General features: G+C 45.7%; 1 protein-coding gene across 1 annotated transcript in view; it reads left to right on the top strand.

The window, feature by feature from the left end:
* Positions 1-16632, top strand: part of LOC126249510 (facilitated trehalose transporter Tret1-like) — a 353193-nt gene that overhangs the window by 272987 nt on the left and 63574 nt on the right. The window contains exon 3 of the mRNA XM_049951161.1: positions 9655-9790. Within this exon, the coding sequence (XP_049807118.1) occupies positions 9655-9790 (136 nt within the window). The remainder of the gene's footprint in view (positions 1-9654; positions 9791-16632) is intronic.

Genomic DNA, 16632 nt, shown 5'->3' with positions numbered 1-16632 from the left:
TATATTCCATACACTGCCTCGAATCCCCTAAATTGTTGAAATAAACAATATTCCATACATTGCCTAAATTGTTTAAACAATATTCCATACACAGCAATCGATTTCCCTCCAAATGACCAGTCAACTGAGTCTTTTTCCTGCCAATTTCTGGGAGGGAGTGTGGGAGGGGAGGGGGGTTTACCAGATGGGGAGAGGTTAATTAATTGATCAATTTAATTACAGAGTCAATCAAACTGATAAGAGTGAGAGGGGCTATTCTAATAACTCAGACCTGAAAGTGTACCTGTAGCAGGGAGAGGGAGGGGGTGGGTTACTGGTTTCCTGAGGGGGGAGCATGGTGGGGGAACAATAGGTTAAGCGCCTGTCAATCGAAAGGAAGGATCCTTTTAGCAGAACAATAGGTTAAGTACCTGTCAATCAAAGGAGAACAATAGCTTAAGTAACTGTCAATCAAAGGTGAACGATGATTTGCCCCTGAGTGTATACCTGCCCCTGATGTAGGCAACCTGCACTAACAAATTGACTGAAACGAACTTTGTCCCACTACTGACTGCTACCTATGGATTATGGCCCGGAGGAACCCTGAAAGCAACGCCACCATATTGAATAATGGTTTTAGTGCAGCCACAGGACATCTTGTTACGATTCAAACAGTGCGCAATAGGCTGCATGATGCGCAACTTCACTTCCAACGTCCATGGCGAGGTCCATCTTTGCAACCACGACACCATGTAGCATGGTACAGATGTGTGCAGCAACATGCCGAATGGACCGCTCAGGTTTGGCATCACGTTCTCTTCGCCGATGAATGTCGCATGTGCCTTCAGCCAGACAATCGTCGGAGACGTGTTTGGGGACAACCTGGTGAGGCTGAACGCCTTAGACACAATGCCCAGTGAGTGCAGCGAGTTGGAGGTTGCCTGCTGTTTTGGAGTGGCTTTATGTGGGGCCGACATACGCCGCTGGTGGTCATGGAAGGCGCCGTCACGGCTTTATGATACGTGAATGCCACCCATAGTGCCACCATATCAGCAGCATATTGGCGAGGCATTCGTCCTCATGGACGACAATTCGCGCCCCCCTTGTGCATGTCTTGTGAATACCGCCCTTCAGGATATCGACATCGCTCGACTAGAGTGGCCACCATGTTCTACAGACATGAACCCTATCGAACATGCCTAGGATACCAGAATGAGATTTTCACTCTGCAGCGGAGTGTGCACTGATATGAAACTTCCTGGCAGATTAAAACTGTGTGCCGGACCGAGACTCGAACTCGGAACCTTTGCCTTTCGCGGGCAAATGCTCTACCATCTTAGCTACCCAAGCACAACTCACGCCCTGTCCTCACAGCTTTATTTCTGCCAGTATCTCGTCTCCTACCTTCCAAACTTTACAGAAGCTCTCCTGCGAACCTTGCCGCCGTAGGCAAAGGTCTCCAGTTTGAGTTTCGGTCCAGCACACAGTTTTAATCTGCCAGGAAGTTTCATACCTGGGATAGATTGAAAAGTGCTGTTTATGGGCGACGTGACCCACTAACCACTCTGAGAGATCTATGCCGAATCCCCGTTGAGGAGTGGGACAATCTGGACCAACAGCGCCTTGATGAACTTGTGGATAGTCTGCCACGGCGAATACAGACATGCATCAATAGAAGACGGCATGCTACTGGGTATCATAGGTACCGCTGTGTACAGCAATCTGGACCACCACCTCTGAAGGTCTCGCTGTATGGTGGTACAACATGTAATTTGTGGTTTTCATGGGCAATAAAACGGGCGGAAACGATGTTTATGTTGATCTCTATTCCAATTTTCTGTACACGTTCCGGAACTCTCGGAACCGAGGCGATGCAAAACTTTTTTTGATGTGTGTAGAACTTGACAGGGACTCCATTTGGTCCTCTTCTGACACAGCAGAGGTTCATGCCTGACACTGTTTGACCGCCGCTGGCCGTACCCTCCACTATGTTTAGTACAGTATATACTTCAATACTCTGCATTAATATGTATTTCTTGATTGAGTTGACGACGATGTTCAACGTTTTGAACTTTTTTGCAGCTTAAAGGATTTTCCACACCATTCGTGTTGATTGCCATTTCCCTCATCTCAGCAGCAGTATGGTTATTGAAGGATGGCAGCAAGCAGCAGAATTCAACATTTCGATGTTGGTTTTGCTCGTTTCTGTTTCGGTTCTTAGCACGTCCACGAGTGTCTAGACACTGATACTGATGCCACATACAGCCGTAATATACAGATAAAACTTGTAGGTGCTTTGAGGCAGGCCATGTGATAATGTTTTGCTGTAGTAGTTACTGAATGCTTCATACGTACTTTGCCATCCACGTAGACAACTCTGTTTCAAATATATCTGCCTATCTGCTTTTTATGCTTTGTTTTTTTTAACCTCTTGTCAATTATATGCAATTTCTTAAGAATGGTCTTGATATTTTCTGCACACTAAGAGGGGCCTGTACAATCTATAATTAAACTGCTCGTTTGACTGTTCATGTAAATTTGACTCACAGCTTCTACGCATATTATAATAATATTATCTCAAGTCTTCGAAATAAGATAATGTCCTCGTTATCTATTTTACTGATCATGCTTAGTTTTCTGCTAACTTTTCTCTTGTATCTTCATGATCATTGTTACTGCAACTGTTTCGTGGTCACTGATCCCAGTCTCTAGGTGAACACTCTCAAAAAGGTCTGGTCTATTTGTTACCCACAAGTCTAGTGTCGGATATTACAATTAAGTTGACTATTTATGATTACGTTCTTATCCCCAACTACACATTCTTATACCTTATTTTCACCTTTTAAGGTACCTTGGAAACGATTTCTCTTTCGATTTAAAATAGTTGTCTTGTATCACACATGGTGAAGGCATCGTTTTTCTCTTTGGGCGAGGTGGCGCAGTGGTAAGACACTGGACTCGCATTCGGGAGGACGACGGTTCAATCCCGCGTCCGGCCATCTTGATTTAGGTTTTCCGTGATTTCCCTAAATCACTCCAGGCAAATGCCGGGATGGTTCCTCTGAAAGGGCACGGCCGACTTCCTTCCCCATCCTTCCCTACTCCGATGAGACCGATGACCACGCTGTCTGCTCTCCTTCCCCAAACCAACCAACCAACCAACCAATCTCTTTGGATGGGAAGTTATTCCTGAAGACAGCAGAAGCGGTCAAATCGGCTTTGACTGAGAGCATGGAGCACGAAAAATTACGTTAACTGTGCGAGCTTTCTAACAACTACGCACCCTCTGACTCAGAGGTGAAATATTAAAAGTTTTGGCTGGTTTCGTTGTCTGGGGGCTGGGATACGTAGTTGCCGCATTACAGGCCAAATACCGCTGAGTCTACAGTATACGATAAGAATACACACGTGAATCGAATGGTTGAAGGTTTCTATCACTCGGCAATTGGGAATTATAAAAGTAACATATAAATTTATAAGTGAAAAATTGCAATTAAATAAAATCTGCAGGTACTAACTTAACGACTTTAAATGATGAGTACGATAGTAGAAGTACTTTTGAGAATGCGGTATATTTCTGCAAAACACTTATTGGTGTCGATGGGCCAGCAATTAAATAAAATATAAGTTGAATAACAGGGAAACAATAGATTCATACAGCACGTAATTAGTTATGAACAACAACACAGCTCGCGAGATATTCACTTCTAAAACGCACACTACGTCTTCACTGTAGAAGCCACGGAAATCACACAAGGGCACCGGTCGACGCTCCGAAATATTTCTATCTCTCGCGACCACGTGCAAACTGCTCCATTCCACGCCACGTCTTTCCGCCGACTGTGCGTCCGTCGCGCTGTGCTGTCCGCGCCCAGCACCCGCTCCCGTGTTCCGTGCGACTCCTCCTCGCGCCGCACCGTTCCGAACTCCCCGTGTCCTGTACCGTCCTGCCCAGAACTCCCTCGTGTCCTCCCACTTCCATCCAGTCTCCCCATTCACGAGCGCTGTGATTGGCTAGAGCGCTCCCGCCATATCTTCAAGCGAACGCACATTCACAAACGTAATGAAACACATTCGAAGTACTGGATTTACATTTGAATAACTTGAAATTAAATAACTATTCCTACAGCTTTACCATAAACACGCTCTCACACACATTATTAAATACATAGACAAATTGAATAAACATACATCAAAAGAATAGCAACAAAAGGTAGGCCAGTAGTCTAATGTCTCTGTGCTTTCTAAACACAGTAAATACTTAAACAATCTCTTCACGAATAGTACATATCGGATATAAACAAAGACATAGATGAATAAATATATTTATAAGCATGCTGCTACCGTTTTATCGTGTAAGTGTGGAGCACTTATGGCTTGACGCGATCGGTAGTAATTGGTCACTTTGACCTCCAATAACTCATGTACTATTCAAGTTACATACCTGTAATTCATACCAATTTAGGTTTACACTAATAGCTTTCTAAAGACACGTCGATCGACGAACACGGATGAAGTGTTTAAATTTTGGAAATTCGTTGCTGGGTGTTACTTGTACAATTTACTGTCAGATACTAAGCTTTAAACTAATAAAGATATTGAAAATCTGATTACGTCATCGTAATCGTCGTGCAAATAGAAGTAATGTACGTGTTTCTTTTTGAGGTATCATGGTTCATCTGGCTACTATTAATTTCTATACCAACTGTGAAATGTCTGCCATTAAGGTTTCACAAAGTCATCCATCTTTGGATCTCCCGGCGCACAGCACCACCGAGGAATTCCCAGCCACGTGCTCGATGGACCGGCCTTTGAGCGGCATCACGCGGTTGCTAAGCTAACGTTCAGCACCACGTGGTGGCTGCCGGGCCGAGACCCGTCGAGAGGCCCCAAGCTCGGCCACAACTCGCCCGTTACCTCACAACTGCTTCAGCAGGTACGCAAAGGTGACTCGATAGTCCCATCTCATCCAAAACCCTGCGCGGGAGAACTACCCTTACTTTCCAGGAGGATGTCTGTACTGGAGGTGGAGAAACATAAACTGCTGTTAGTGTTTCCTGAATGACAGCAGTTTATGTGCGTAGGTCAATACAATTAGGGGATCCATCAAAATTCCTTAAACGCCCTGGAGAGAATGTTATCTCTTGGACACGTTCGACTCCAACTACTAACTATTACTACAGGAAGAGGAACAAGGCCGTCCCATCAAAAAATCCATGATTGACAAGAAGAGTACCACTCAGGTTCGGTACCGGTAAACATTTCGAAACCAGTAACTACTGAGCAACGTCGCAACAACATTATTTGTTGGAATTTCTGGCATGTCGAACACCTGGCAAGGCAGAGGCTGGTCAGCCACAACTGGAGGTAGGAAACGCTTTTGTATAATCCCGAAGTGTTTCACGACCGTAGGTTCGCTTTCGGGCAAGGAAGTTGTATGTAAATCAAGTCATATGTAAGTTATATGTAAGTCAACATAAGATCGATTTTGTGGGTTCACCTTCATGCAAAACTCTTGCTTGTTGTACCTACGCCACAGCTTATGTAAATTTACACTGTGACACGTACTGAACTACACGAAATAAAATGTCTTAAATTCCGAACGGTTTGCGTTAGGACATTCAAACTACAAGGCTGGTCGTGGGGCATGATTGGATTTAGTATGTGCATTATGGTTTATTTTAGCGATGAAGCCCACTTTCATTTGGATGGATTCATCAGCAAGCAAAATTGGGTCACTTGGGGGACTGAGGATCCACATTTCGCGATTCAGAAGTCTCTTCACCTTCAACGGATGACTGTTGGTGTGCAATGTCAAAAAATGGCTCTGAGCACCATTGGACTTAACTTCTGAGATCATCAGTCCCCTAGAACTTAGAACTACTTATACCTAACTAACCTAAGGCCATCACACACATCCATAGCCGAGGAAGGATTCGAACCTGCGACCGTAGCTGTCGCGCGGTTCCAGACTGTAGCGCTTAGAACCGCTCGGCCACCCCGGCCGGCTGTGCAGTGTCCATCCACAGAATAATCGCTGCGATATTCCTTGATGGCACCGTGCCTACCGAACAGTACCTGAAGGTTTTGAAAGATGGTTTCATTCGCATTACCCAAAGTGACCCTGATTTCGACAAGATGTGATTAATGCAAGACGGAGCTTGACCCCATCGAAAACAGCCACTCAGGAGGTCATCGACTGCATCGATGTTCCGATGCTTCAGCGGGTCACACGGAATTTCGCAATTCGTCTACAGCACATTGTCGCCAATGATGGCAAGGCATGTCGAACATGTCAGGACCTAAATCCTAATACCTGTAGAGACGTTTACATGTTAAATATAGTGTGTGCACGGCGTAACCTAACCTAACCTAACCTAACCTAGTTTAAGAATTGTTACCCTGTACAATAACAATGGACCGTGCAGCTGCATTGTTTGTGTAATATGAGCATCACACTAGCAACCAAATAAATCGAGACCAGTCAAGTGGCATACTGAATGGGGAAACACTTCTCGTAAAAATTTAGTGAAATGTGAGGAATAGAAAGTGAAAACATTTATGCTGGCGAAATAGCGCTGCAGTTAAGTTTAGATGTAAAAAACAAAGTGTTTTTCATCATAGCAGACCAAGAAACACAATACTGTTTCCTGCAGACATGGACCAGGCAAGAGGTGTACAATGATTGTCCACATTGTCGTGAGGCAGCGTCAAATAGTAAGACTGACACAAATGGAAACAGCGTGAGCATTAAAGTTTAAGAATCTTTTGTAAAAGTGTATGTTACCTTTGTTCTTTGATAGTCGAGTTTGGTTCTATGTCTGTGTTGTTCCGCGTCATTGTCGGCAGGCACAGTTTACAGTTGACATCCGATACATCTCCGTCCAGGAAAACGTCGTCGTCGATTGTATTTCTGCCGGCCGGTGTGGCTGTCCGGTTCTAGGCGCTTCAGTCTGGAACCGCGTGACCGCTACGGTCTTGCTTCTTCAATGTCAGCAGGATTTATCATCAAGTGATTTTCCTCTTGAACTCCTTCCTGTGCAACGTTCTCGCTGACAGGTATGGTGTGACACGTCTTGCAAAAACGTTAAATGGGTCGCCCTATTTTTGACATTATTCACAACTTGTCTCACTCGGGCATTAAAACTAGCGCTAAATTAGTGGTTAATACGGTCGTTTGGACCGGGCTGCTAAGGGATTGTCGGCAGTGGGCGACGTATTGTCACAGATGTCAATCTTCAAAAATTTTCTCGCCATGTTTCTGTTCCTATCTCTCCTTTCACCTCCCCTTCAGGGAGATTTTCACACATACTTGGATACTGCAGGTTCCCTCCCCCCCCCCCCCGCCCCCTCGTAGCTTCCACAACCTAGTGACAATAATAAATAGATTCACAAGGCACGCCGGCCGCGGTGGTCTTGCGGTTCTAGGCGCTCAGTCCGGAGCCGCGCGGCCGCTACGGTCGCAGGTTCGAATCCTGCCTCGGGCATGGATGGATGTGTGTGATGTCCTTAGGTTAGTTAGGTTTAAGTAGTTCTAAGTTCTAGGGGACTGATGACCACAGATGTTAAGTCCCATAGTGCTCAGAGCCATTTGAACCAATTTACAAGGCACAAGGTAGCCTGAGGCTGTTCCGGTCGCAGATATATCTGCTCCCATCGTCACCCAGGCTTTGTTTTCACGATTTTGCATCCCTCAGATTATTACTGCTGACAGAGGTAGGCAATTTGAGTGCCTTTTGTTTGGCGAGATGATGCGCCTGTGCTGATGTAGTCACTTTCGTATCCCACCAGTCGGGACGGCAGAGCGCCTACACTGTACTTTGAAGGCGGCCCTGACGCGCTATTCTGTTTCTTGGTCTGACGCCACCTAGCCCTTCGCACAGCTGTAAAAGAGGATATCAAGTGCTCTACGGCCCAACTTGTATACGGAAAGATGCAGAAGGTCCCTCGTTAATTTCTTTTCCCCTGTCCCTCTTCCTGACCTTCATATGAGAGACTTTGAACTCTTCTTACATGAGCTGCAATGGCATATGCAGTGTCTTTCGTCTCAGAACCCTGTGCGTCACGGCACAAAAAATATTTTCCTGTCACAAAGATTTACGTACATACACTTCTGTTTGGCTGAGGGACAGGCTGTCAAGCCTCCGCTCTTCCCGTTATATAGGGGCCCTTTTAAGGTCTTACGCCGTTCGGACACGACCTCCGTCCTAAATGTAAACGCACATTGAGATACTGAAGCGATCCCGAGGGTGCCACAAGTGCCTCGGTCAGTCTCAGCCCCTCCTCCTTCCCCTCTTGCAAATCCACGCGTCATTTTTTCGCGGGCTGGTAGGCACATCTCTCGTCGCTCTCCGCACGCTCAGGGGCTCCTGGTTTTTCTCACAGACCTCATCCACGTAATGCGAAGTGACTCGATTCAAATCGAAGAACATTTGTTTTTCCAAGCTTCGTCCCTCAGAACATAAAATAAGGGGATTTGAGCATTAAAATTTAAGGTGCTTTTCTAAAGGTGTGTGTTATCTTTGTTCTTTGATAGTCGAGTTTGGTTCTATGTTTGCGTTGTGCTGTTGAGTTTATACAAGTGTTCAGTTTATGCGTATTAATTGTAAAAATAAAGTTTAAAGTGCATTCACATCCAGCGTATATCCTTTTAATGAAGATGAAATCATAAATTTCCCACAGTCGTGTAACACTCGCGGGATATCACAGAGGGCTCCAGTATACATCTCAGCTAAAGAGAGCCTTGCAAACAGAAATGGGACACAGATTAACTTCACAGTTTCCTCAGTCGTCTTCGTGACTAATGTATTCCCTTGTATGAAACACGCCACCGTAGTTTCCGAAGGAAATGCGCTGCAAATCATCGTGCACGTAGGTACACTGAATTTCCTTGTTTTGTTCTCTGACGAGACACGATTTAGTGCCCCACATAACAAACAAATCCCTTGCATCTGAAGAGAGCAAACATCAACGCATATGTGCGCGAATCATCCCACTATCGCGATATCAGAATGATGATATGGACAGAAACAGCCTCAGTGGAAGCACACAAACCACAGGAAACATAAATCATGATAGCCAGGTGGAGATATGGACTTCACTCCTGCCAAGCATGAGTTCAATGTCTTTTACATTTGGAGCTCCGTAAAAATATCTTCATTAAGAAAGAAAACACCTTGCCTTACAGCTCTATGACGATCAACATTGTATGTATGGTTCAATTGTCTTTTTATTGTGCTTTATATTTCAGGATAATCTCGCCATCTGAAGCAGTGCACTAGCAGTCTGCTTATCTGTACAATGTAACAGAAGCCATTTTTATGATATAAAAAGCAGTTGATATAGCGAAACGAATATGTCGTAAGATTTGTCTGCCTGCTCCGTCTACATCCCTATTTCCGTGTCATTTTGAAGCACGCCTTATAATTTTAAGTTTGAGAATTTTCTCACTAAACTAATGCATCAAATGAAGATCTGCCGCTTTCACTCGCTAAACTTTTTTTCCCATTTTAAGTCAAATTTAAAGCCTTTCTGTTGGTTAATCGATTAACTATTCTTATACGACAGCAACATTCGTTCTGAATGAATTTCGACAAAAGTTTAATGCTGCTGTCGTATAATGGTGTGTTCTAAAGCGTCCTGTGTTCTGATGCGACCTCACTTAATGTGTTGCAGGTGGGGGCCGGACTCGTGGCCAACTTCGCTTGCCTGGCGCCAGCCATGAGTCTCGGATTCTCAGCAGTTGCACTGCCCGTCATGAAGCAAGGGATCGGAAACCCTCCCATCACTGAGGAACAGGAGTCATGGATAGGTAACACGCTACCTGCTTCTTCCTGCTTCCTTCTAGTTTTATTCTACTTGAGGGAATTGCTTAAGTTTGGGGCCCTTCGATTTTCTGCTAGACTGAAGACGTAATGCATCTTTCACAAATGTACCAATGTAGAACGCAGGATAACATACAAGGCAAAGAAAACGGCACAATGAAACAAAAGTTTGTTTATTTGACTTCACAGAGCTATTCAAAAATGGTTCAAATGGCTCTGAGCATTATGGGACTCAACTGCTGAGGTCATTAGTCCCCTAGAACTTAGAACTAGTTAAACCTAACTAACCTAAGGACATCACAAACATCCATGCCCGAGGCAGGATTCGAACCTGCGACCGTAGCGGTCTTGCGGTTCCAGACTGCAGCGCCTTTAACCGCACGGCCACTTCGGCCGGCACACAGAGCTATTCCTTGCATAACTACGATACAACAAACTTTCACTGTGTACAAACTTTCACTGTGTACATTTTTTTTTACTGTAAATGGATGTCAAATAATGACAATCTGGCAACACAACACTCACAGGTAGACAAGAATCTGTAATCAAAACTCTATAAGAGCATTCCCAGCTACTTTTATAAACAGTTCTGTAGACTCTCCATCGTGATAGGCCCCTGCATAAATTAGCGGCTAGTATAAATTTCGGCTCTGGCCATTTTTTGTGTTGTCAAGTGTGCACAAGGAAGGGTGCCGTTAATAGGTTAGGTCGACTTTGAATTCCTGTGTCTTGCTATGGAGCCATTTAACATATCATCCTCATCGATTGATATTTAGCGTATCACATCGCCAGCTCATTTCATTCCAGCAGCAAGTATTTCAGTTCGTATGACAGATAGCATCATCAATCTCTAAGATTAAAAAACCTGCAGAAAATGTTAATATCATTTGCGTAAAGGCTGCTCTTCTGGTCTAACACTGGAGGACGAATTGAGGTTTCAGATTTCTAACTTATATCACACTTGTGAGCAGTCATTTAACACTGCAGATAAAAAATCACACAATCAAAGCCACCTAAGTGGTAAATTTCGTGAAGCTTCACGCGCAGATCACAACCCAACTTATAATTTCCCATCATATATATCAGTATTTCTCTACAATGTTAATAAATGCAACGGCCGCTTCATAACTCAATGCATGAAGAATTGTAGACGAACGAAACACAACAATTAGTGTCCTGTCTATAAGCACTGAGAGATACATTTCGTTTTCAAGTGCTGACACGACCGTTATACTGCAGTTCCAAAGTCATTATAAATCTGTATAAACGTCGCTTCAAAAATTTACTCTGAGTTTATGTCAACGAGACATGCATTTCTCTCGGGCTTCATTTCTCAAAAATGGTTCAAATGACTCTGAGCACTACGGGACTTAACATCTGAGGTCATCAGTCCCCTAGAACTTAGAACTACTTAAACCTAACTAACCTAAGGACATCACACACATCCATGCCCGAGGCAGTATTCGAACCTGCGACCGCAGCAGTCGCGCGGTTCCGGACTGAAGCGCTTAGAACCTCTAGTCTAGGCCACCGCGACCGGCTTTCATTTCTCAGTTAAGCAAGATTCAACTACACTCCTGGAAATTGAAATAAGAACACCGTGAATTCATTGTCCCAGGAAGGGGAAACTTTATTGACACATTCCTGGGGTCAGATACATCACATGATCACACTGACAGAACCACAGGTACATAGACACAGGCAACAGAGCATGCACAATGTCGGCACTAGTACAGGGTATATCCACCTTTCGCAGCAATGCAGGCTGCTATTCTCCCATGGAGACGATAGTAGAGATGCTGGATGTAGTCCTGTGGAACGGCTTGCCATGCCATTTCCACCTGGCGCCTCAGTTGGACCAGCGTTCGTGCTGGACGTGCAGACCGCGTGAGACGACGCTTCATCCAGTCCCAAACATGCTCAATGGGGGACAGATCCGGAGATCTTGCTGGCCAGGGTAGTTGACTTACACCTTCTAGAGCACGTTGGGTGGCACGGGATACATGCGGACGTGCATTGTCCTGTTGGAACAGCAAGTTCCCTTGCCGGTCTAGGAATGGTAGAACGATGGGTTCGATGACGGTTTGGATGTACCGTGCACTATTCAGTGTCCCCTCGACGATCACCAGTGGTGTACGGTCAGTGTAGGAGATCGCTCCCCACACCATGATGCCGGGTGTTGGCCCTGTGTGCCTCGGTCGTATGCAGTCCTGATTGTGGCGCTCACCTGCACGGCGCCAAACACGCATACGACCATCATTGGCACCAAGGCAGAAGCGACTCTCATCGATGAAGACGACACGTCTCCATTCGTCCCTCCATTCACGCCTGTCGCGACACCACTGGAGGCGGGCTGCACGATGTTGGGGCGTGAGCGGAAGACGGCCTAACGGTGTGCGGGACCGTAGCCCAGCTTCATGGAGACGGTTGCGAATGGTCCTCGCCGATACCCCAGGAGCAACAGTGTCCCTAATTTGCTGGGAAGTGGCGGTGCAGTCCCCTACGGCACTGCGTAGGATCCTACAGTCTTGGCGTGCATCCGTGCGTCGCTGCGGTCCGGTCCCAGGTCGACGGGCACGTGCACCTTCCGCCGACCACTGGCGACAACATCGATGTACTGTGGAGACCTCACGCCCCACGTGTTGAGCAATTCGGCGGTACGTCCACCCGGCCTCCCGCATGCCCACTATACGCCCTCGCTCAAAGTCCGTCAACTGCACATACGGTTCACGTCCACGCTGTCGCGGCATGCTACCAGTGTTAAAGACTGCGATGGAGCTCCGTATGCCACGGCAAACTGGCTGACACTGACGGCGGCGGTGCACAAATGCTGCGCAGCTAGCGCCATTCGACGGCCAACACCGCGGTTCCTGGTGTGTCCGCTGTGCCGTGCGTGTGATCATTGCTTGTACAGCCCTCTCGCAGTGTCCGGAGCAAGTATGGTGTGTCTGACACACCGGTGTCAATGTGTTCTTTTTTCCATTTCCAGGAGTGTAGTTTCACGTGAAGGTGCTCCCCCATTTTAATATCTGCATTTGTGAGAGAAACTCTATGAAACCACATTGCCCGATATCTCTTTGCTGTCCAGTAAACTTGCGGGCGATTACATAAGAAACGTGAAATATAAACATGCGCAATAAGTGTGGCGGGAATCTAACATCTCAAATTTAGGTACATCCATAAGACTATCCACGGACACAAATGTCCGCTTACCTGCAGATATATGAAACAATTCCGGAATGTTTGTCAGCCAACGTACAACCTGAAACCTGGCCACTATTTCATGGCGTCTGTGTTGGCGTGGGATGCATTGTATAGGTGGAACTGATGCTGACATACTGTTATTCTTTGAGCGAGAGATTCGAGGTGCCACCAATGCATTCAGAGACACGTAAAGCAGCACTGCCGACTGATGATGGGATCGCATAAACCAATCACCAAAGATAGTTACATCTGCTAATCTCAGCTTAGTAACTTACATGAGTTTGCTAGGTGACAGTCTCTACCTATTGAGGAGACACAATGACTAACTCATTAAGAAATCAATGGCACAAATGTAGCGAGCGTTCCTCATAACTCGGAAATAGTAAACTTTTTGTAGACAGACTGGACATAATCCAATTGGCTGTACGAAAACCACACGTTTTATCGTTATTTTCAGAGCATCAGTGTTTGAGAAACAGTTCTCCTCCCAAATTTTTGACGTTATATGAAAGAAGTAAAGGAGTCCAGAGTCTCCAACACTGTTTCGATTTAAGAATTGAGCAGTTTAGAATTTACCACAGAGTTATAATAGTCTAAGAATAGGGAGAAGACTCTACACGGTGTGGAATTTTTGAAAAATTTGTTTGACAGACAATGAGACAAGCTACTTTTCGAAAACATATAGAGAATATTAAAAAACTTAGACATTAATTGGCCAGTATGGGGAGGAACTTTGGAGGGCACTAACATTGATCGCTAAGTTTAACCTTAAATGAGTTACTATTTGTCATGCTGAATTTATACCTCTGGAGAAGTCAAGGATTCAGCCACAATACAAGAACATCATTTATACTGGCTTTGCATAATATCTTTCGCCAAAATCTATACATACCAGCCGCGCGGAGTAGCCGAATGGTCTAGGGCGCCTTGTTACGGTTTACGCGGAGCGCCGCCCCCCCCCCCCCCCACCCCGTCGGAGGTTCGAGTCCTCCCTCGGAGCCGGTCACAGTGATCCAGTCTGGCCAGTCTGGAACCGCGCGACCGCTACGGTCGCAGGTTCGAATCCTGCCTCGGGCATGGATGTGTCTGATGTCCTTAGGTTAGTTAGGTTTAAGTAGTTCTAGGTTCTACGGGACTGATGACATCAGCAGTTAAGTCCCATAGTGCTCAGAGCCAGTTTGAACCTCCGTCAGACGTGGGTGTGTGTGTTGTCCTTAGCGTAAGTTAGATTAAGTAGTGTGTAAGCTTAGGGACCGATGACCTCAGCAGTTTGGTCCCATAAGACATTACCGCAAATTTCAAATTTATACATACCCATTTCACAATAAGTTTCCATAGATTTGTTATGAATAACCAAAGTTACTTTACATATACTATCTAATCAACAGTATCTGTCAATTATTAGTGCGAATCAATATAGTGTGTGTCCATCGTTCGCCTTCATGATGACTTAACGCTGCTGGGTACACTTTCAATGAGGTCTCCAAATGTCTGCGGACGACTGACAGCACATTCGTTCTCAAACACTGAAATCAAAGAAGGTAGTAATGAATAAAACGTTCTCGGTTTTCCAGCCACGTCAATTCTAATAAAATCCTCGAGCTTTCGATGGCAATCTCCAGCATCGTCGTCAGGAGTTCACTGACTGCCGGGCTGCTACGGTTTCTCGCTTATATAGGCATGACGACATCATCAGCAGCCAATCAGATCGACCCAATGTGGCAGCTAGCGGAGCTATTGCCCGTGGCAGCACCGGTGACGTCAGGTGGCGCCAGGGGCAGGCGCCACGTTGAAACTGCCGCTCCCGCGTCGCGCATCTGTCTCTGCTTTCTTTCGATGTCCAACGCCCGTCCCCATGCCCTGCTGAGTGTATATCCCTGGTCTCTGTTGTAATTGTTGTTTAAACTAATCTCGGCCTCTTCCTTTATAACGGAGTCCCAATATGTAGACGCATGAGCCAACACTTTATTATTTTCGAACCGTATTTTATGCCCGTTTTCTAGGCATAGCTCCGCTATGATCGACCTGTCAAGCTCCCTTTGTTTTATATGGCGCTTGTGCCCAGTACAACGCTCCGCAATCGTGCGAATTGTTTGTCTAATATACATGCTGCAACATTCACAGGGTACACCATACACACCAGACACTCGAAGATGCAATGTCGTCTTTAATAGGGCACAACATATCTCGTATCTTGGGGGCGGGTCGGAACACTGGTCTTAGCCCATGTTTCTGCAGCAGACGTCCTAACCTACTGCTAGTTGCTCCACAGTATGGCAGGAATACAGTACGTTTGGCCTCTTCTACTGATTCACCAGGTGTCTTTCGTCGGCGGCCCTTGAAAGCGTTAACGATGTCTCTTTTGCTCTATCCATTTTCCCCGAAAACACGTTTTAAGTTCTGCAATTCAGACTGTACGTGGCCGTCGTCAGAGATAATGTTGGCTCTATGAACCAACGTGTTCAGGACAGCTTTCTTGTGTACAGGGCGGTGGAAACTATTAGCGTTCAAGTTCCGATCAGTGTACGTTGGTTTCCGGTACACTGAATGACCAAGCTGACCTCCTGTCTTCCGCTCAACCAAAACATCCAAGAATGGTAGCTTGCCGTGCTTCTCCATCTCGACAGTAAATTTAATGTTGGGGTGGACACCATTCATATGATCGACGAACTGCTGTAGTGTATCTTCACCATGAGGCCATATCAGGAAGGTGTCATCAACGTATCGTAGAAAGCGAGACGGCCGTAATGTCGCAGTTTGCAGAGCCCGCTCCTCGAAGTGCTCCATGAAGAAATTTGCGACTGCTGGAGACAGTGGTGATCGCATGGCTGTGCCGTCCGTCATCTCATAATGTTAATAGCAGTACAAAAAGTACGTTCTCGTTAGGACGTGACGGAACAACTTAATGATTCCAGATAGAAAATGTTGGGCCAAATGATCCAGCATATCTTGTATAGGCATCCTCTTAAAAAGTGACACAACGTCCCGGCTAACCATTATGTCGCTTGGGCCTATCTTCATTCTCTTGAGTGTCTCAACAAATTTCTTCGAGTTGACAACATGGTGTTCACAATGTCCCAATTTTTGTGCTAATAATCCTACCAGATGTTTAGCAAGTCTGTAGGAGGGCGAACTGATTGCACTAACAGTGGACCTCAGAGGAACAGTTTACTTATGTATCTTTGGTAATCCATAAAGCCTGGGAGGTCTCGCGGCACGAGGCGTTAATTTCTTCACCACTTCATCTGGTAAGCCAGTATCCTTCAATAGCATCCCTGTCTTTCTGACAATGGCCTGTATGGGATCACAACTAAGCTTGCGGTACGTGGCGTCTTTTAATAAATGTAGCATCTTTTAATAAATGTAGCATCTTCAGGTGGTAGTCTGCAGAGTTCAGAGCCACGGCGGCATTCCCTTTGTCGGCTGGCAAGACAACCAAGTCTTCATTCTCACGTAATAACCGTAAGAAACGTCGTTCCTCCTGGCTAATATTAGATTTTGGTGGCTTCGCTTTCGCCAGGATATGGCTGGTAGTTAGCCTGACGTCCTCAGCTGCATCGTGCGAAAGATTCCTAATGCACTGCTCTATTCCACTAATTATAGCCAATATTGGCAAACGTCGTGG

Source organism: Schistocerca nitens, chromosome 3 (assembly GCF_023898315.1).
Source record: "Schistocerca nitens isolate TAMUIC-IGC-003100 chromosome 3, iqSchNite1.1, whole genome shotgun sequence".
Lineage (NCBI taxonomy): Eukaryota > Metazoa > Arthropoda > Insecta > Orthoptera > Acrididae > Schistocerca > Schistocerca nitens.
This window is presented reverse-complemented; position numbering and strand designations above follow the sequence as displayed.